At 35.6% G+C, this 22,066-nt stretch overlaps 2 protein-coding genes across 4 annotated transcripts; one reads left to right on the top strand and one right to left on the bottom strand.

The window, feature by feature from the left end:
• Positions 1 to 28: 28 nt before the first annotated feature.
• Positions 29 to 9,982, bottom strand: LOC111410346 (methionine aminopeptidase 1D, chloroplastic/mitochondrial). 3 transcript variants are annotated; one of them, XR_002705673.1, is made up of 11 exons: positions 9,768 to 9,953; positions 9,025 to 9,094; positions 4,345 to 4,573; positions 3,827 to 3,988; positions 3,695 to 3,736; positions 3,044 to 3,115; positions 2,583 to 2,662; positions 2,060 to 2,157; positions 880 to 927; positions 546 to 716; positions 326 to 413 (listed from the first exon to the last, which is right to left on the bottom strand). XR_002705673.1 is itself a non-coding variant. In XM_023040631.1 (10 exons), the coding sequence occupies exons 2-10, from the start codon at positions 9,075 to 9,077 to the stop codon at positions 268 to 270; spliced, it is 930 nt and encodes a 309-aa protein (XP_022896399.1). In that variant the 5' UTR covers positions 9,078 to 9,542; positions 9,768 to 9,982; the 3' UTR covers positions 29 to 267. The 3 variants fall into 3 exon arrangements, 2 of the variants coding, with proteins under 2 accessions (XP_022896399.1, XP_022896398.1); XM_023040631.1 differs by lacking the exon at positions 546 to 716 and having other exon boundaries at positions 29 to 413; positions 9,025 to 9,542; positions 9,768 to 9,982; XM_023040630.1 differs by lacking the exon at positions 546 to 716 and having other exon boundaries at positions 29 to 413; positions 9,768 to 9,969.
• A 3,003-nt stretch (positions 9,983 to 12,985) lies between these two features.
• LOC111411329 (protein FAR1-RELATED SEQUENCE 5-like) lies at positions 12,986 to 18,313 on the top strand. Its single transcript, XM_023041869.1, has 10 exons — positions 12,986 to 13,061; positions 13,106 to 13,170; positions 13,439 to 13,497; positions 14,179 to 14,246; positions 14,408 to 16,572; positions 16,651 to 16,879; positions 16,966 to 17,016; positions 17,465 to 17,530; positions 17,836 to 17,917; positions 18,124 to 18,313. The coding sequence occupies exons 1-10, from the start codon at positions 12,986 to 12,988 to the stop codon at positions 18,311 to 18,313; spliced, it is 3,051 nt and encodes a 1,016-aa protein (XP_022897637.1).
• Positions 18,314 to 22,066: the final 3,753 nt, after the last annotated feature.

Genomic DNA, 22,066 nt, shown 5'->3' with positions numbered 1-22,066 from the left:
TTACTATTATACAAGAAGAAAATCGACAAGTCAAGATTCAATCCCAACTGATTGAAGAAAAGGGACAATCGAATAAATTGTTGAGTCAAATGGGTACACATTTCCTAATTAAGTTTAAAAAATAAAAAAATAAAAAAAAGAAGTTGCCTCCGAAATATTTCCATATGTGGTGGCAAATTCATATCCCATATGGCCATAAAGAATGTCTGGTCTACAGTGAATACCCTGTTCTCGGCTTCCCTTTGGCAATGCTTCGTAGAGCCATCATTAACATTGGGTTAGTATCTCTGCACCATTCTCGGTTATTAAGATGGAATGCTCGAATTGAGCCGACAGGCTCCCATCCTCTGTCACCACAGTCCAATTATCATCCCACATTATTGGGTTGATGCTGCCAATTGTCAGCATCGGTTCTGCACAGTGACAAAATTTACATCGTTGATGTAATAGACCTTGAGCAAAACAATGAATGCGTATCAAATAACATAAAATCAATTGAGTAAAGCAATGAAATCAATCATTTCAGTTTTCATTAAGCTGAAAACCTTTTAGTACGACTTCTTGATCCTTCGGAGTGCTGGCTTTACAAGCCGTCCTTCTAGAAACCCACAGGTCTAAGGAAATTAAGAAGTATAAAGGAACGAGATGTGAATGGATGTGTTGGATTGTGTCCATGAGACAGTAATACTCGATTGGCCTTTCCTATATTCTCCTATCTTTGATAGGAGAGCAGGATTGCATTATCAGTATGTAGCACAAACCTATTTGCAAGTATAAATTCTTAATATTTGAAATCTCGGCCTGATACAATTGTTAATCATCGTTACCATGGGATGTACTTCACAGAGGACCAAAACATTAGACTAGAAGACATATTACCAATTGTGAAAGTCTGGTTCAGCATCATGCGTCCACGACAATTATTCCCTATGAAAACCAACATCAAGATCATAAAAAGATGTTACAAATAGAAGATGACCTCTTATGGACATGATAAAAGGGATGTAGTTTGCATCAGCAAGGGAAGCAAAATAAAAGTATGGACGAGGCCATAACAGAAATGCTGATTTTCTAATTTTTCTCCACTACAGAGGGCCAGTGCTTTCAGTCTGTAGTGTTTTATTTTTCCTGCCAGTATCTTACTACCTCATTGTTATGTATGTTGTTCAATGCGTGAATTAATATATATATAAATCCATTGCTATTCATGAGAGTCAAACATTTTAGCATCAGTATGTAGGTCGTTCAATGATGGATATATCTAAATCACCAAATATTCATTGCTGTTCATGTAAGCAAAACAATTTATCACGTGAGTGAAAATTCATATTCTGCTGATTTTGAAGAACTTTATAAAGCACTTACAGACTGCCATTGTTTGATAGAAGAAAATACAAACATGTCCATGGCTAAAAAGGCCACTATTTATCTGGAGTAAAGCATCAAATCCACCGACTGAAGTATATAGGAGGAACAAAAAGAATATAAATTTTTTTTTACCAGAAATTTTATTCCTCTAAGGAAAAAACCTACATTTCTTAAGATTGGTGACAAGTACACACCCACATGAAGAAAAACAGGTAATAAAACTAGAAAGTGAAAAGAATATCAAGAAACCCAATGGTTGCAGCAAGTTCGAGCACATAAATTCTCCAATACAAGCTGAAAATATGGCTAATATCAACCAACACAATGATGTCTAAAATTCCAGAATCTAGACTAGTTCTTTTTAGTCAAAAGGAGGCTCATATGTCACCATTCATATTAAATATATAACTTCGAAATCAGAAATGATGAGCAGAAGGCTTTCTATAAGTATTATTGATTCTGAGCAGAATTGTGTGAGGCAACATCCCCAATCGCCAATCCAGTGCTAGATATTTCCCTTCAAGTTACATGGATCCTATACTCCCCATTGGTAAAATCATGAAACTTATAAGAGAAATCTATAGCTTGGTCAACAGAACATATATGCACACCCAATAAATACATACGATTTAACATGAAGGCAAAGATTACAAAGACACGGATAATGTGAACATAAAGTTGGAGAATTTACTGTAGTGCAGAATGACTGGATCGCTATGGAAAACCCGTCCAACTCCATGACCAACAAACTGTTGGACAACCCCGTAATGGTGTTTATCTGCATGGTCACTTCAAAGAGAACACCAATGTTAAGTTTTAATCCAGTGAAGGAAATCTCACATTCTGGAAAGGGCTGAAAAGTGTAATGCCATGATAAATTGAAAACTATTACATTAGAAAAGATCTCCATTATTCTATAGTTAAATGGACCAATGTGTGATGATGACTACTTTCAGTTAGCATGTAAAACAAAAGTGCTAAAAATGTACATTGTATCTATGTACGCAAGAATTAAGTCTGTGCTCATCTTTGTGCACGTGTATCAATACTAGAATGTAGATTACATAACATACATGAAAAATAAAATATTACCAATATATTCCAGAAGTATAAACATATGCTAATTAACGTTTCCGATGAAGAAATAAAAATATTGAAAAAAACATATTGCTGTTTTTAAGGGAAAATAGTAAACAAATAAAAAAATGACTTACTGTATTGTTTTGCCGATTTTGTTAAATTCCACTCCTGGAGCACATATTGATATTGCATTGTCGAGGCATTCTTTGGTTACCTAAAGCAAGAAACAAATTACTCTTAAGAGAGGATAAAAATATGGATGCGTCTTAAGTTAAACGGCATAGAGAATGAACTTCCTAATCTTCTATAGTGGCACAACAGTATGACATTGTGACATAACCAAATATAGAAGACCTGATATTCTCCACAAACAGAATACAACACAGAAAAGTAAGTGGAAAAAAAAATCCCGGTGAAAATGGGAGAAGCTTATATATTATAACCAAATGGAAATTGCAGAAGCGTATATAATTGATAATTCCACGAAATGGTTAAGTTGAAGAGAAAACTCCTTTTGTATTTCTGGAGAAAAGGTACAGAATATATATTATAACCAAATGGAGAAAGCAGAACTGCAGCTGCCAGAAAAGCATACCTTTACTAAGTTTCTGGCTTCCTCATCAACATCTCCAACAAAATATGTAGCTGAAGTATCACCATGATAACCCTGCGTAGGACAGTAAGTTGAACAATAAAATAGGGAAAACAAACTTATAAACTTGCAGGAAATTATTTTACATATAGAGATCCGTGATCATATTTCTCTAACAATCAATGAAGAGATATCCTAGAGTATCACAAGTAGCATAACATAATGCAGCAACAGGCTATAATCTCCACAGTACAACATTCCAATTACACAGCATATTCGTTTCCAATGACCTAGTAGGTAATTGTATAAGTACATTCAAAAACACTACATTTGAGCTATCAGAAAGTTCTAATTCAAGGTCTACAGGCTAAAGCCTAGATCTCATGGTAAACAACAGAAAATTGATTGGATAAACCGATTGAGGTTAACATCATCTGACCGCTATTCAAACGCACCAGGAGTTAGTTTTGTCTATTCCAAGCAATTATCCATCTGGCAGCAAGACACAATTTTCCTTTGTAACTCCTATTACTAGGGAAATCAAAAATACAAGAACAATCATATTTTACCCCCATGATTCCTTTGCATCCCTGGTGAAGGATACAGCATGGAGTAGAGGTTGCTTTAAAGTATTGATTGATATAAGCTGCTTACATTGAGATAAACTGTAACGTCAATATTGACAATATCCCCATCCTGCAGGACAAGTACCAGAGATCTTACAATTGTAAAAATATACACATTTTTACACAAAGTATCCAATAACAATGTTTCCGTGCAACGAACCTCGAGGACACGTGAATCTGGGATTCCATGGCAAATGCACTCATTCACAGATGTGCATACGCTCTTTGGGAACCCGCCATAACCAAGAGGAGAGGGATATGCTCCATTTTCGACGATCATTTGATGAACTGCTCGATCAATCTCATCCGTAGTTATGCCTGGCTGTCAAGAGAAGGAAAAAAGGTTAGCGAATTTGGGTGAACAAGTTATACTTAATGCAGGTGTACCTAGATGGTATACAAGGTTCAAGCAACCACACAATACCATCAGTAACTTGTTACATTGTCTGCAGTAAAATAATCTCCTAAGTGTAGTTCTTAGCAAAGTAAAACAGGTTGAGTGACAAGACTAATAGATGATGGACCACCAATGGCATGCCTATTTCTTCCATACCATTTTAAATGCCTTAACTGGGACTACAGCCTCCTCATTGGCAGTGAGAAATTGTAGTGGAGGCTAAAAACTATGAATGAAGTTGATATTACAGAGATGAAGTGGTGAAATGATCAGATATTCACCTTGACTAGGGTCCCAGCAAATTGAAGAACCTGCGCTGCAAGCTTCCCTGAAGCTCTCATGCATTCTATCCCTTTCTTATCATGCACTTCAGGTACACTTGCAATGCCAGGTGGTTTCTTAGAATTGACATAAGAAGGCCTTGGTATGTTAGCAGGGACAGGCCGACGAGGAGTCACTTTCCCTGGCCTTAAACGTTTACGCTTGCCATTTGGTAAATCTTCTATAGTTCTGCCAGTGTTAGTAGAAAATCAAGAATGGATATGTGCAAACAAGAAAGCACAAAAATTGACACATTTTAAGGTACATGCAAGCGCGAGCACACGCACAATGCACATCAAGGATTAAATTTAACAGAAAAGTTGCAACCGGTTATAAAGATTGGTTGCAAAGATGTTTCCAATAAACTGATATGATTTGGGCGCAAAAATAAGGGGAAAAAGATCAAATCATTCAACACTCAGGTCATTTTTCACAATTTACGCAAATAAAGGACTCATGCCAAGAGTCAAGAGGTGCCACATGCAGAGTTCTAGATATGAAGAACCTCACTTCAGAAAGTGCAAAAAGAACGTAAAAATTCAGATTTTGTCTGGTTCTCGGAAATGTTAAGTCTTTCTCATTAAGACATTGATTTCATTTTAGTTTATTAGGTGATGTCATATTCTGGCTGTTGAGGATTAGATGATGTAGTGGAAAGAAAACCTTTGAACGCCTCTACCTATATTGCTCAAATCAATGGTGAGATTAACCTATATTTACATGCAATAACAGAAGATTTTTGCAATTTCTGGATCTAGCTTAACATATTTTTACGATAGAATTGCTTTCTAGTGGTGCTAACATATATGGAAATTTTACATTTTGAATATGATAGTATACTCCTTTGCGCATTGAGCTGAAGCCCCAGAAGACCTAGGGTCCCAATGCTATTTGTACATTTAATAATATGACCTCTAGCAAGAAGCAACTACGCCCTTCATTTTCCTTTTTGGAGAAAGTATACCTTGACCACCATTATCATTGTTTATATTAAGTTAGTAGAACTGCCAAATTGCATTGGGACCCAACTGGACTCGAAAATTCAAGAAATAACTCAATAACATTGGCGTACTTGCAAGCCTTAATTGTCTTAACAACTATATTTGGATAATTGGATGATAATTCAATTAGCAGGCATCGAACTAAGCCAAGTAGTAATTCCTAATATCTGGATTGATCGCAATACTTCAACCAGTTCATAATTACATTTCAGCAGCCAGAATGCCACCAAGTGAAATATACCTGGAATACTAAGTTCTCTTATAGCTTGAACAACTAATCACTCTTATAGCTTAATGCTTAAATACACTCTCTTATTCCTTAAAGCTTAAACATACCAGCAAGTTGACATAATTCAGAAATGTTGTGTACAGCATTTTGAGTGTTATCCTCTTGTTGTTCTCTTAGCTAAGATATTGCAACTTTGTAGATCAAGTCAATTTTAGTGTCCTTTCATGAGAAGAGTATTCAAGGTAGAATGATTTATGTGGAATAGTACAAAAGATAACGATCCGACTGCAATGAGATAAAGTAATCGGGAGTTAGATGGTGAACTCTTCAAAGCACTATCACCAAAGGCCACGCAGTAGGGGAGAGTGGACAGATACAAGCGAGTGCAAGTGTGCACATGAATCATGATGGCACGTGCTTGGGGGAAATGAATGCAGATACTGATGCAGAATAAAGAAGAAGGTAGAAAGAAAGAGGGAGAAACTGGAGAAGAAGCCAAAATTCAGGGGGAAGGGGAAGGGGAAGGGAAAGGGAGAAGAAGCAAACGCCACAACCAATCTCAATAATTCATATTTATCAAAACTAATGAAGTTACATAGGAAATTAGGTTTAAATAGTAAAGAAAAAACCCTAGCTGGAACATGTTTGGGCCGATACAAGCCCAATTACATAAATAAGAATCCAAAACTAAAATAAAGTCCAACTAGAAATAAATAAAATAGATGATGTCCTCATCAACTCTCCCGAGGTGAGAGAAAAACTCGACCCTGTCGAGTTGATAGATCACTATAGGCTGCAATCAATCTGAAACTCTAAATGCTTCAAGTCAAACCATGAAGGACGATATCTTTGACGAACCGAGTACCGAAATTTCATGATTGATAATACTGAAAACTGTAGCTTATCTCAAGAATATGATATGGCTAAGGGGGGCGGTTCTTTCCTTCTAACCAAGTACTGATAGTGGACTCCAAATAACCAATATTCATGCACCTCAACTTCAAATTTTTCACATGATTGTACATAATGAGGGGCATAAGAAGCATGTCGATCTATCCAACAAATAAGAAAGTACTGAATCTTGCCATCATTGATCGATACAACACGTTCACCTAAAATAACATCCATTTTATTTTTGTGTGCCGTGACGGGTGGTGTTGAAGTAGAAATATCATCATAGTCAAGTTGGGGGTTCACATATCTAAAAAAAATGATACCAATTAAATAAAGAGAATAACCACCAACAATAATAAAGCAATTGTTTATAATATCTAAATATAACAATTACACAACTTGACGTTTATATGATGTTACGAAATACATTTAATTTCAGATTCTTACCTTAATTTGCTCCAAAAAAAATTATTGATCTGAAACTTTATTCTTAACAAATATTATCACCGAAGGTCTAGAATCTCTTTGTTTCCGATTTGGTATAATGGACTTCAATTCAACTTTGAAGAGGCGTAAAAAATTTGAAAAAGAAGTGTGTGATGACGGTGGCTCAAGACTGTGTTGGGAGTCGAATGGAGTTCATCTAAATTCTGAAGAGGAAAAAGGTTTTTGATAGATTATGTTAGTCTTGAAATTATTAGATATATATTAGTATTATTGGATGATAATAATAATAATATATCTGTATTAAAAATTTAGAAATTGATAAAAATACCCACAAATGATAAAATTATTGAATTTTAAATATTTGGATGAATTTTCAAAAAAATTCATCTTTTCATTTTTTTAATTTTATATATTTTTTCGTCGGTCTGGTTTGGTTTTAAACCGCAATTTAAATTCTCAAACCTAAACCAAACCATTTTGACCAGTTTGGTTTAGGTCAAAACCATTTCGTTGATCGGGTCCATGAGACACCAAACCGACGATTTCTAAAATGCGGTTTCGGTTCGATTTTTCGGTTTTACAATTTTTGCTTACAACCCTACTCGTAGTCCCTAGCTAACGAGTAAACGTGATCAAGAGTAATGACGCCTCGAAAGAAAAGTTCACGTTTAAGTTCATCTCTTAGACTTTGCATAAACCTACTCAAAGTCAGGGACTCATTCTCAACGACGTGACATTTGATTCGAAACTCCTCAAATTGAGCAATATACTCAGCCACTAACTAATTTCCTTGTTTAAAAGTAGTCCGTTGAGTAAAAACTTCAAAATCTAAATAACCATCAAAAGTAGGAATGCCTAATTTAATGTCTCTAAAGAAACACTCCTTATGACGAGGAAGAGAATGAGTACCATGACGACCATGGCCTCGTTCTCGCTCACAAACCTGATCCCTATCTCTATGATCGTGTTGAAAATATTTTTGATTACCTTGTCGACGAAAATATTGTCTATTGTGGGACATTTCAGAATTATTAACATTAGTCAAATGAGGACTGTGCTTAAAAATGTTCAAATTAGAAAAGAGATCTTACTCTCTTCAAGAGTAGCAGTTATCTGGGTTTGGATAGCTACTATTTGTCAGGTGTGTGTATAATCCACGTTTTGGTACTGAAACCAGAGTGACAAGACAATCGGTCGACCACTAATTTGGACGTCGGCTGGATCGAAGAGGATTGGGTTGAAATTGTATGAGCTAAGGTGAGTTGGGTCAAGTGAATGATATTGGGTAGTTAGGCCTGATGAGTTTGTAGTTAATTGCGCTTGGGTGGGATCTTCGGCTGTAGGTTATTGTGGAGTTATGGCTTGGCTAATTAATGTTGGAACCACGTGGTATTGTGTTTGGCCTGTGGGATATAATAATTTAACATGTGGACTTTTAAGGTTGTAAATTTGTAAAGAAAAATGGGCAAAGGAACAGTAGCAAGGAACTGAAATCACAGCAAGAACAGCAATATGAATTTTTTTCTGAAACTAACAAAAATACTAAAATTGATTTTTTTTTTCAGTTGAACAGTGCCCGTGAACGGTAATTTTTTTTTTTTTTTTGGCAACTAAGAGAGAAAATTAAAGGAAAAAACTGCTGTCTTTACCACAAATTCTTTTCGTTTGTGTTGTTCCAACGGGAAGAATTTTGGGAAGAAAATTTTGGTAAGGAGGAAGAAATTGCCCAATTTTCGCCTTTGATACCAAATTTGATGCAGGATAAAGAGGAAGGTAGCAGGAAAGGGAGAGAAACTGGAGAGCATGAGGGGAAGAAATCGGAGAAGAAGCAAAAATTCAGGGGAAAGGGAAAGGGATAAGAAGGAGACGCCACAACCAATCTCAATAATTCATATTCATCAAAACTAATAAAGTTACACAGGAAATTAGGTTTAAATAGTAAAGAGAAAACCCTAATTAGAACGGACTTGGACCAATATAAGCCCAATTACATAAATAAGAATCCAAAATTAAAATAAAGTCCAACTAGAAATAAATAAAATAGATGATGTCCTCATCAGATACCATACCTTCTGTTGAACAATAAATTTGTTAAACCAGAAACCATTCTTGAATTTAGCATTGACACATGGTTTTTACCTGTTTAAAAGTACAAAAGTAAATACAACCCAATTTATTAGTATTCACGTATTGGAGCTTGATCTCAGAAATGCATTCACATAAATAAATTGGTACACATTCGAATGCATTTACTGATCTCATACCATAAGGTAAGGATCAAGATACCTTCTAAAACTAGACAAAACTGGTAGAGTGGGCGATAGCTAGGCATAGAAATCATATTATTCGCTAGGATGCAATTCTCTACTAATTTCATTCTCCACTAAGCAAATAATTAAACTTTCAGAAAAAATGTATATGAATTTGAACAACGCAAAACCAATAGTATTTTTAGCAAAAGCAACATATAAGTGTGTTTCAGGGTTTAGAATTTGGAGCAATATCCAAAACAGGGTCCTATTGAGCATATTCAACCGGTGAACTGTGGTTCCAAGGACCAAGCCTTTACTTTTATACTTTCTTCAACCTAACAAGAAACAAAAAAACGATGCCTGAATAGTTGAATTTGAGATGCAAATGATCGCACTCCAACTAGAATTGATTTTTTATAGACTATAATTTCCAAAATGTCAACTCCTTGTGCTCCAAGAAAGACACGTTAATTAAAGACTGAAGTGTACAAACAGGGAAAAGTTTCAAACACAATCAATCATCATTTTGTACTGATAAATTCAACAAATAGTTATCAAACCTCGAGTGTATCGGAAGAGGCAAGGAAGTGTATCTGAAGTTGACTGAATGAAGCGGTAGTCTCCCAAAAACGAAGAGATAATGCGAGGTTGAATCGCACAGCCCACCACCATTTTTCGCTCTCTAGCACTATCTACTTTATCCGCAGTCGGCGGTGCTCGCCTGTGTTCTCTGTAATCCCTCGATTTCAACCAATATCGCGCTACCCTACAAGCGACTTTATTATCATATAATTTGATTCAGCATAAAAAATTAATAATTAATTTTAATCAAATATTTAGCTTCTAGAATTAAAATTAGATTTTTAGTAAATTTTAATAAAATTTAATTAAATGTATTATTGAAAAGTTATAGAATCCATGAAACTTATGGTTAAAATTAATTATTGAGTTTAATCAAGGAAGGTGTTGGTTGTTCAAGAGCCTTTTACCTTTAATCAATACTAAACAGGGGCTATATAGCGACTTTTCAATTATATATTTTATTCATTTTTATTAAAATCTACTAAAATTTAATTTTTATCTAAATCAAAAGCATGCTCGAAGAAAACGTATTTATGAATTATTTCTTCATCAAGTGAATACATTTTAAACATTTTGAAAAGGCTGTAACAAGACATACATGAGCGTAAAATGGAATAACAATCTGTAAAAAGTCCAAGATACAAGGAAAGTGGTATTTAGGTCATATATTTGGATTTTTTTTTTTTTTTTTTTTTTTTTTTTTTCATTTGGCTCAAATTTTCAATGGTAACCTGATTCATTATTATCTTTCCATATATTGTGGGTTTTCATTACATAATTTGAAAAAAGCTGTTTGTACAGATGAATTGTACAGGAGCTGAGATAGTAGTACCTTATTGGATGTTTTAACTTTGATTTTTGGCCAAATTTCAATGAAATGTTGCCATCTGACAACCTGTAAATTCACCTGACAAATCTATCAGTACATGCAGTATTGTTGAATTTGATCATATTTAACACTCCGAGGTTCGGTCGTTCGAACCCCTCTTTTCAATTCAAACTTTAATGGTTTAGTAAAATGTCACTTAATCTGCCAAAAGAAATGCAATTTCTTGCACATAGAATCAAATATCTGCACGTCGTCATATATAAGATGAGATTAATTCTTTTATTGTTCGTACGTACAATGTGATTTTTTTGTCTGTAGTTAATTTAGGATTTCGAGAATTTATAGTTTATTTCGAGTCCTTAGGCGAAAGCGAAATTGATGTTAGGATCGAAGGGGAGAGAGAGGAGAACCAAAAAATTGTTGATGTTTGGGTGCGGTTCTTTAGTTGCCGCCGCCTCTGTTGCTTCTTGCTACCGAATGGGTGAAACGGAAACAAATGGACAAAGTGTGGCTAATTGTTTGGGTCGTCGCTGGTAGATGAAATTGTATTTGAAATCGAAGCCGCTATTTTCAATTGTGAATGCAACTTTTGCACTTAAAATAATTGGATGAAAGTATGAAACTATCGTAACTTCTAGTGGTGGATGATAATCTACAACTTCGATTGGAACTATGACAAAATTAGATATTCTTCTCGAAATCCTTTATTTATTTTGAATTTGAATTGTGAGAAAATTTTGGTAAGGAATTCACACCACAATTTTTTTTTTTGCATCACATTTTAATTGTATTTGGGTTCTTAGTCTTTGCTCATTATAACACTTATTGTCCTAACGATTTTTTATATCATTTTTATCTTCAAACTTTTCTTTAATATCATATTTTGTATTTGATAGCAGTTTATGTTAAAAAAGCTAGTTGAATAGTGTAAAACATTTTATTTTTCTATCATATTTTTAAAAAATAAATAAATAAGTGAAAAAAAAACTTTTTTTTCATCATTTCGAAGTGTGAAAATAGAATATTTTAATAAAAAAATATCATTAAAGATGAAAATGCACTAATTAATAGAAGGTTGAATTAATAATTCGATAAAAAAGGTTTGAGAAATAATTGCTCCAATAAGTAAATATTGAAGAGGTCAATTGTAATAAAAATGTGGCATGACAAATAAAAATTGTTTTGTTAATATAATCGCGCCCTTGGTAATTGAGAGTTTATTAAGGATGATTTAATTTTCTAGAAAATTTTATTTATTTCAAATCTAAAATTTGTATTCAAGCTTCTCTCTCGGCCCTTAAAAATGAGAAGAGAATAAAAATTGTTTTGTATTTGTCTAATGGAAAATTACCTAGAACCCTGCCATTAAAGATTATTTTTCATAAACAAGGGAGTTAAGTTTAAAATATAGATTCAAATTATTAATTTAATATTGTATTAAATAAATATATTACTAATAATTCAACACATCCTATCCAATCCCTAACTCCCACGCCTACTCTTTCTCTAACAAAACTTCGAAAAGTTTTCATTTCCTCATTTCATTGTAATTTCAAAAATTGAGTTTCTTTTATACTTTCCACAGTGTAAATCGAGGGTACTGGTGTTGGAGTACGATCCAGGAAGAGGTGCCATGGTTGAGAGCTGACTAAAATGTAGAAAATCTCAACTTTCAATTTGTTCAACTAAAACATCATAGATGTTTCCATAGTTAAGTTGTCCCCTCTCTCTCTCTCTCTCTCTCTCTCTCTCTCTCTCTCTCTCTCTCTCTCTCTCTCTATATATATATATATATATATGTGTGTGTGTGTGTGTGTGTGTGCGCGCGCTTGGGTTTTCTGATCTGTGGGTGATTCTGTTGTTGGTGGTGGTGGATTGTGGCGCTAGTCTTTTGTGTGTGCAGATTTTTTTGTGGTGATCATCCGTTATCAAATATGTATTTATTGTGATCTGGTGTGATCAATCCTATCTTCATCGTAACTTTATGTGACTAGATTAATAGTGAGTTACAAATTAGACTGGTCTGGTCATAGATAGTCACACTAAATATAAATTTAATCACAAATAACACATGTTAATGACTTGGTTATAGACAGTTACAAATTAGACTAACTAGATCATAGACAATCTGGTCACAATTAGTTAAACACAATCATAAATCTCTTCAGCTACACTGCAACACTAATGCCACCATACAATATCTAAAATGTTTCTATCACCTCACCTCTCCCACTACCACCATCATCTAATAGATCAACTCCAATGTACTTTTATCACCTGCAACACACCATAACCACCACTACGTAGATCTATTTTCTAAATACAGTGCCACGTCATCACTACCTGTAACGTTATGTGTGTCTATAAATGTATATAAAGAGAAAACATTTTAAACTTTTAGAGGTTTCTACATTGAGGTGGAGTGGAGAATTGGGTCCATTGGGTGGGGTGTAAAGAGATTTGAACTTCTGAAGATTTTGTGCTGAGGTACGTGGGGTCCAGTGGCCAAGGGTAGAGTGGAGAAGGGTTCGTGGAGTGAGGACATAATATCAGTATGTCAATTGATATAGTATCACAATTTATATAGAGGTAAAACTAATGTATATTATATTATAAGAATAATGCTAGTCGAACAGGCCCTCATACAGACTCAAAAACAGGCTTTTAAAATTTGCTTACGTGTCTTTTGTCTTCTTGTGTTTTGGTGGGAAACAAAAAGAAAGGGAAAGAAAACACGTGATTTGGTGGGAAAACATAGAAACTCTACAACATTTTCCTCTGTCTTCCTAAATTACTTTGTGTCTGTGTACGAATTCTCAGCTCCGTCGAGAAATATATGAAGTCCGACAACGCCTCCCCGACCATTTGGCTGCTTTCCGGTGACCCTCCGAGACCCAACCTACGAAGATAAGAGTGAAAGGTCAGATTTTTCGAGAACCCGTTTGCAATTTTTTTTACTATATCAATACCTGGGCAGATAAGAGGCGTTTAGATTTTGCCAAACATGAGATTATTATGCAAATTTTGTAGAATTTAGTGGGGGAAACAATGATTAAAGAAGGGATTTTAGGCCACGGGAGGATAAAAATTCGGAATTGTGTTCCCCTCAACTTTCATAATTGTTTGCAGAAATGAAACCAACCTGCAGCTTCCAAATTTATAAACAATCACAAGCACAGAAAAACATATTTTTTTGAGTTAAAAGGGGAGGGGGGCTGCTGGCTAAAAATAAAAAAATGGACCTTGATCAAATCAGTGACAAGTCAAAATATTTACACAAATATTCCATCAATAAATGATTTTCCATCAATTAACGGGAATAAATGATTTTTAGGAGTGGAATAAAAAATTGGACCTTGATCAAATCAGTGACAAGTCAAAATATTTACACAAATATTCCATCAATAAATGATTTTCCATCAATTAACGGGAATAAATGATTTTTAGGAGTGGAATAAAAAATTGGACCTTGATCAAATCAGTGACAAGTCAAAATATTTACACAAATATTCCATCAATAAATGATTTTCCATCAATTAACGGGAATAAATGATTTTTAGGAGTGGGCTTCAACTTATTTTTTGGTTCACTAATGCAGTTTGCATGGGTTGTTATACTTTGTTGGGCTGTAAACATTTGTGATATGTGGACAACAACCTATTAGTTCAACAACATCTTATTTAACTTTTTATATATGAATTGAAATAAATGAGGATATGAAGCAAACAGACTGCAATCCACACCAAAAAATTTGGTTGAATATGACTGATTTTATGTTATTTGCAGTAGGTAAAATCATGGACGGCGGTGAAGACAAGGATGACGATGCTTTGGAGCCATCTGAGAATGAAAATGTGACAGAGTCGATGAATGAAGTGGAAGGTGAAACCTCAAGGGGAGATGGCATAATTATACCCGAGGTGGGAATGTTGTTCAAAACTGAACAAGATATGTATGATTTCTATAAGAGATACGCTTACACAGTGGGTTTTCCAGTTAGGAAAAGGAATTCAAAAAAAGGGGACGATGGAGTTTTGAGATTCATGACGTTGACATGTAGTCGCGAAGGTGGAAAAGTTGGTAATAGTAGCGGTTCTTTAAAGCCGCAACCAACAGTGAAGATGGGTTGTAAAGCAAGGATATCTGCATCTTGTGATTATCTGGGAAACTGGAGAATTAACGCAGTAAACCTTGACCACAATCATGACACGAGTCCCTCAAAATCCAGGTTATATCGATGTAACAGACAATTGAGTGCAGCTATGAAACGGAAGCTTGAGGTGAATGATTTGGCAGGAATTAGGTTGCATAAAAGTTACAACTCAGTAGTTGTAGAAGTAGGTGGGTATGAAAACTTGACTTGTACTGAAAAGGATTGTCGAAACTACGTAGAACAAGTACGGAGATTACGACTTGGAGAAGGAGATGCCGCAGCAATTCAATCTTACTTTTCCAAGATGCAAGCTCAATGCTCGGGATTTTACTATAGCATTGATTTGGATGACGAGTCAAGGCTGAGAAATGTATTTTGGGCCGATAATCGGTGTAGGCAAGCGTATAAGGAGTTCGGCGATGTTGTTTCGTTTGATACCACTTATCTTACAAATAAGTATGATATGTCGTTCGCCCCTTTTGTTGGGGTAAATCACCACGGACAATCGACGCTACTTGGTTGTGGTCTAATATCAAATGAGGACACATCTACTTTTGTATGGTTGTTCAGGACATGGCTTGAATGCATGAACAATCGAGCTCCGCAAGGTATCATTACCGATCAAGATAAGGCAATGCAAAATGCAATTGAGATTGTTTTTCCCAACACAAGACATAGATGGTGTCTGTGGCACATTTTGAAGAAGTTGCCGGAGAAGTTTGGTTACCACGAGGATAAGCATTCGATATTTGGGGCTATACACAGATTGGTATATGATTCGCAGTCCATTGAAGAATTCGAACACAGTTGGAGAATGATGATTGATATGTATGGCTTGTGTGACAATGATTGGCTATCCGGATTGTGGGATCATAGGCGTCGTTGGGTTCCTTGTTTCTTAAAAACCACATTCTGGGCTGGGATGTCAACTACACAGAGAAGTGAGAGTATGAATGCATTTTTTGATGGCTACGTGCATTCGAAAACCTCGTTGAAGCAGTTTGTGGAACAGTATGAACGTGCCCTTAGAAGCAAAGTTGAGAAGGAGTTTCAGGCTGATTTTAAGTCGTTCTCACAGATGTTACCATGTGCAACACAATTTGAAATAGAGAAACAGTTTCAGTCAGTTTACACAATCTCAAAATTTCGTGAAGTTCAACAAGAATTCGCGGGAAAGATGTACTGCGACATGTTGTCTGCTTCGGATGGATGTGTTGGTGCGACATATGAAGTGCGAGAGACTATCATGTATGAGGGTTCTCGGAGGAAAAAGACATTCATGGTGTCACTCATGAGAGATAGCTGTGATATTGTTTGTTCATGTCACCTATTCGAGTTTCGGGGAATACTTTGCAAACATGCGATCACAGTGTTGGATAGGAATGACGTCACACATATTCCGGATAAGTACATACTGCGAAGGTGGAGGAGAGATATTCCAAGGGCACACACGAGGGTTGCAGTCAACTACGACGGGTTAGTTAGCACTCCTACACAATTGAGATACGAAGAGATGTGTAATAGTTTTGCGGAGGTGGCAAATCTTGCTGCAGATGATGAGCAGCGTTCGCGTTTGGTAATGGAATGGATAAAAGTTCAACGTGAAGAGCTTATGATTACGGAATCGAGTGCACGAAATAATCCTGTTTCACAAACAAGTGCTCATGTGGAAGATCAATGCACTGACTTACCAAATATCACCAATGTGAGCGCATTGGATCCGAAGTCGACTCGAAGAAAGGGAGCGCCAAGGAAACTTAGAAGAAAAAGCCCACTGGAGATTGCATCGAAGAAAGCGAAGGTACGTTGGATTGAGTAATTTCTGAACAAGCCCACTATTTTGAAATATAAATTAAGATTACCTTTTATCCACATGCAGCTCGGTTCGACATCGAGCACTTATAGAAGACCGAGAGCAAGCCAAACAAATATTAGTGATGGAGGAATCAACATCGAGCCACCTCAACAACAACAACAATGTGTGTCGACACCAATGACCTTCTCCATTCCACAATACTCCATCCCCATGCCATTCTCTGTCTCCCAACATTTATCAGCTGCACATTTCATCCATCCGACATCGGCCAACTTTATGTACACTTCTCAAGGTATTCAAGTTTCTCTTACATATGAATTAAAACGTCGTTTCATAAGGATTGACTCATTACTCATTTTGGCTTGTCTGTTAATGCAGGTGACTGTATGCCGTTATACTATCCAAGCTTACCGGACGAAGACAGAAGAGGCTCGTGACTGGATCTTTATTGACGTTTGATGATTTTTAACTTAGTGAGTTTGGAGGAGTTTGTCATTTTTATGCATTATATGACCGATGAAGTTAGTGGATTTTAGAATTGTTGTTGGACATCGTTTTGTCGTATTTATATTGTTAAACTTTATGTACACTTCTGCATCTGTATTGCTATCTTAAAGTTTCTAAGTTTTAGTTATATTTCATCATTACTGTCGTACGTTTTTGTTTTTGTTTGGGATTTATGTTTTCTTCTTCACTATTTTTTGTTTTTGCAAGATTTATGTTGTTTTTGCAAGATCTGGGGATTTATGTATGAAATATTCTTTAGGTTCTTATATAAATGTTTTAGAATTATGTCAATCAATGCTCTACTTTTAGTTCAAATTTTTGTGAACCTGTTTGGTATATTTTTGTTGCTGCTATTTGTTTTCCATATTAGAGAAGACAAGCCCGAGTGTTGATCTTTTTTCTGAAGCAATTTCTGTCATTTATAGGAAGCTAAAAGGTGAATTTTTTGGTTTTCATTTCTCATCTGTGTATTTTTCGGTGATTTAGAATAATTTCTTGTACATTTTGGAGATCTTAGTTTCTTCTTTCTTTGTTCATTGTTATGTTTTTGGCATAGACTGCAACCTCTAAATGCAAACAAAATGTATGATAAAAGTTATGTTACGACACAATCTTTGGGTGATCCTTTAATATTTGTCCCTTATTTGATTAGTATTCTACATAATAGGGATTAATAATTCTCGTAATTAGCTACATTTATATGTCTTGTGTAAAATGCTGCCATTATTACAAAAAATGTAGTTGCATTCCAGCTTCCAGTCTTGCCTAATTTCAAGGTCAGATTTACTTTAGACATCAAACAAGGGGGAGGCCCTCAGAGCCAGTTTTACTTGATTGACATTGGCAACTGCTGGAAGAACAATGGGGACGTGCAGCCCAACAAATATCACCTATAATAACTTATTCTAATCACATTTTAAAATTTTTAGTGCTATCTGCTAAAATGGTGGGTTGAGTGAAATGGAGATTATACCTTGGCGGGTGGGGAGCTTTATAGAATGACATCCATGTTTGCTCCAACCATTCTAGATATTGTGAGATGATTATGAACCCAGAAACCCCTGCTTGGTGCTGCCCAACAAATATTGGAAACTGCCCACCTTATCACATTACCCCGAATAACACAAAAATTCACAGAAATGATACTGCCAACTTCCCTTATGGAGCAGATCACTATTACATAGAAATGTTTCAAATTACTTCTAAAAACCAAAGTTGAGATAACAATATATTCTCATACATAATTTAAGACTACAAGATTTCATAACGAAACTTAATAGTACAAGGGTACGAATACATAGAAATGTTTCTACAAAAATCCCGTTCAATCACTATCTTCTAATCAAGCTAGTTGTTTCCCTTTCGCATTCCCTTGGGTGCTCACTTTTTCAGTCCGAATCGTCATGTTCACGGATATCTGGAGCTCGTCCTCGTCACTAATTCGAACTCGAGATTGGAACGAACGGGACATATCTTCCACTGTTTCAGTCTTCACAGGGTTAATAAGCTTCGCACTATTGCCTGTAGATGGACCGCTCGATTTTTCTTTTATAACCCACTCCCAAAATCCACAATTGTTACTGCAGCAAAGGAATAATTTCCCTTTCGATTCACCCTCCTTTTCCACTACAAAACATTTCTCAAATCCATTCTTACATAGTGTGCAACTGCGTTTTTTTGGGCACTCGGCGAAGAAGTGATCTTTCGCCCTACAACTGTGACATATTCCTCTGTTCGTTCTGGGCATTCTAAGATGGGAATCAACCACCAACAACAACGGTAAAGTTAGCAATCTAACAATTCAATATACTTCCAAATTCACCTGTGACTTTTAAGAGGTAAATCAAACACGTTCCAGCCACCATTTTTCTCCATGGCTTGCAATTCTAGTGCCATTGCAAAATTTAATGGGTTCCAAATTAACAAATCTCGTATCAAAAAATAAAAAATAAAAAAAATTCATAACATTCAAAACTTACTTCCAGCTCTCGGTGGTGCCTAGAAAGACACTCACAAACTCAATTAATCAACAAAAATCTCAAATGGGTTCTCAAAAATTTCCAAACTAACAAATGTGCAATCAAAGTAAAAAAAATTCATAGTAACAATAATCTCAAACAGATTCTGAAAATATCCCATACCATAACAATAAACATAAAAACTGCCGAAAATACATGTAAAGAGAAGTGTAGAGATTGCAAAGCACAACTGCCGAAAATTCAATAAACACGACTGATAACACACATTCAACACGCGCACACAAATATGTCAGCAAAGGCGAAAATAATATGGAACCCATTCAAGTTTGCGCACAAATTTGTCGGAAGCCCTAGTTCAAGATGACGAAATAGACAGTGTCATACCTGAGACCAGTTGAAAAATGATATTACTTTCGTTGGAAGCCGGGACGGAGACCACACCGATCGGTTCTTTTATGGCGGTATTTTTTCGGCCACGTTGCAGAGCTCATGAACTGCGGTCAAAGATGAAGTGGTGTCGACGGGGCCGTCTATGGAAGATTGGAGATGGTGGTGGTTTCGAAGGATTCGATTTGGGGGTTTTCTTTCTTTCTCGAAGGATTCGATTTGGGGGTGTATCTTTCTTTCTCCCAAGCTTTAGATAGCTAGTGGAGAGACGGTGCTACTTTTTTGTGTGGGTTTACTGGTCAAATTTCAAACTTGAACGATTTTTTTTTTCTTCCTTGGCTTTTATCTCAACACGACACATGTATCTGTTTTTTACTCTGTCATTGAGGCTGGCTCAGTAGCACAATTGATATTATAATTATATATTTAATAATTTGATTTACCATCTAATTTATAAAAGTTTTTTGAGAGTTTGTTAGTTTTGAAATGTGATTTTATAGTATAGTATTTATGTATTCTTCCCTTTGTCTATAGATCGTGACAAGGAAATGAGCTAACCAATGAAGTCCATAATCAGTGTGAAACCCAATCCAAGTACTCCATTTTGGCCTAACCCAGCGACATAAAATATCCAATTCACATGGATGAACCCAAAAGTTCATAAACAACTCGTACATTAAATAATGAAAAAATTAACTAACTATAAAACTATAAAGGTTTTAAAAATACATTTTTGAAAATAAATATTTTTTTTCCTCAAAAATCAGGCGGTCATAATTTATGGCTCCTAGAAAAAGGCTTGGTCACATTTGTGATCCTAGTAAAAGTTTGTGATCTATAATTTAATCGATAAGGTTAGGGTTACAATCACACAATTTATGATCATAGTACATACCAACCACAAATCGTATAAGATCGAAGTCACAACAACAAAAATTGTGAATCACAATTATAAATTTAATCACAAATCATAAATTTTTTAAGTCATTTATTATTTATTGGTTAGAAATTACATATTCTATTCGATCACAATTCTCTAAATAATGGTCATGAACGATCTTCATTTCAACCCACTCCACTCCTCCTCCACCACCACCACCACATCCATGTCCACATTCACCACCAAGCAACCACATGGACATGCACAATCTAAAATGTAGCGCGCGCTATTCCACTGCCTCTACTACACCACCACCTTAAATCCACAACCCACACCCTTCCATCAACAATAAAGTCGTCCAAATTTGCAAAGTTAGGGTGGACCACCACTAACACGCCCATTATCTATATCAATAACCACCACCTCTTCTAATCCACTGCCTCTACTACACCACCACCTTAAATCCACAACCCACACCCTTTTATCAACAACAAAGTCGTCCAAATTTGCGAAGTTAGGGTGGACCACCACTAGCACACCAATTACACCACTAATGGGAGGCACGATTCAATAAATTTATGGCTGAATGTTGAAGATGGAAAGCCAAAGAGGGGTGACGGAGTCGATGCAACTACTCCAATCACGGGATGACGATGGCGATGACAATGACGACGACCATTGAAGAGATTCAGATCAAAGGTTTGCTGGTGGCTGAAATTTGTGGAAATGCTACAACTTTATAGACTAGAGCTCTCGTATGGTTTCCTTATAGTAGTGGCGTTTGTGAGTGTTATGGATTGACGACGACGTTGGTAGATTGGAGGTGGTGGGATTGTAGGGGAGGTAATTTCATCCTTGGCAATGGGCGAAATTGGTGGTTTGGGTGATGGTTCTAGTGCAGGCAGTAGGTAACAATGGACATTGTTGACATAGGCAATAGGTTGCGATGGGCTCTCGGTAGTGTGGATTTGGGAGATTTGGTGAATATGGGAAGAATTGAATTAAGGGCCTGTTTGGGCCCTATTTTTCACTCAAAAAATTGATTTTTTGACCGTTATTTCACTATTTTAGCAATCATATTTGACTTCTTCTCTCACAGATGAACCCCACTTTTCTCCTGACGATCAAAAAATCAATTCTCAAAATCACTCTTAAACAGGCTCTAAGTGATAAGGAAGAGTGGTGTGAGGTGGGGTAGCACGTAGTATATAATTGATTTTGGCAAAAAATTAAACTTAAATTCTAATTTTTGAAATGAATAGATAAAAAAACATATGGGAAGAATTCACTCAAGTGATAAGGAAGGGTGGTGTGAGGTAGGGTAGCACGTAGTATATACTTGATTTTTGCAAAAAAATAAACTTAAATTCTAATTTTTGAAATGAAGGAAAAAAATAAATAAGGATTGATGTAATTTTTTCGTAAATTATAATATGATGAACTGAGGGACAACGCTACATTTTGGCTCTACACAAATTCTCTTTTTCAAACTGCTGCAAAAACTTTACAAAATAATTTATTTTCTCACTTTTTAATTTTTACATGTTCGAGCTCTGATGACATTTATTAAAAAATGAAAACAATCCAAAAAAAAAAAAACAAAAAACAAAAGACAAATTGAGTCAATACCGTCCAAGTCGAAACACAAACTGATCATATCAGAGTCGTCATCAGCTGGAGACGACCGCATAAAAGACAAAAAAAAAAAAAAAAGCCCCCAATTTTT

The sequence above is a fragment of the Olea europaea genome, chromosome 15 (assembly GCF_002742605.1).
Source record: "Olea europaea var. sylvestris chromosome 15, O_europaea_v1, whole genome shotgun sequence".
In the NCBI taxonomy this organism is placed as follows: domain Eukaryota; kingdom Viridiplantae; phylum Streptophyta; class Magnoliopsida; order Lamiales; family Oleaceae; genus Olea; species Olea europaea.
Note: the sequence above shows the minus strand (reverse complement) of the source record. Positions and strands in the feature narration are given on the sequence as shown.

Excerpts from the sequence above, each read along its gene's own strand:
- LOC111410346 (XM_023040630.1), bottom strand. The coding sequence starts at position 9,879 with ATGGTGGTGGGCTGTGCGATTCAACCTCGCATTATCTCTTCGTTTTTG. Across the intron at positions 3,989-4,344 it reads TTGCTGGGACCCTAGTCAAG|CCAGGCATAACTACGGATGA; the intron begins GTGAATATCTGA and ends TTCTCTTGACAG. Across the intron at positions 928-2,059 it reads TCCAGTCATTCTGCACTACA|GGAATAATTGTCGTGGACGC; the intron begins GTAAATTCTCCA and ends TGGTTTTCATAG.
- LOC111411329 (XM_023041869.1), top strand. The coding sequence starts at position 12,986 with ATGTATATAAAGAGAAAACATTTTAAACTTTTAGAGGTTTCTACATTG. Across the intron at positions 14,247-14,407 it reads TTGTTATACTTTGTTGGGCT|GTAAAATCATGGACGGCGGT; the intron begins GTAAACATTTGT and ends TATTTGCAGTAG. Across the intron at positions 16,573-16,650 it reads TTGCATCGAAGAAAGCGAAG|CTCGGTTCGACATCGAGCAC; the intron begins GTACGTTGGATT and ends ATCCACATGCAG.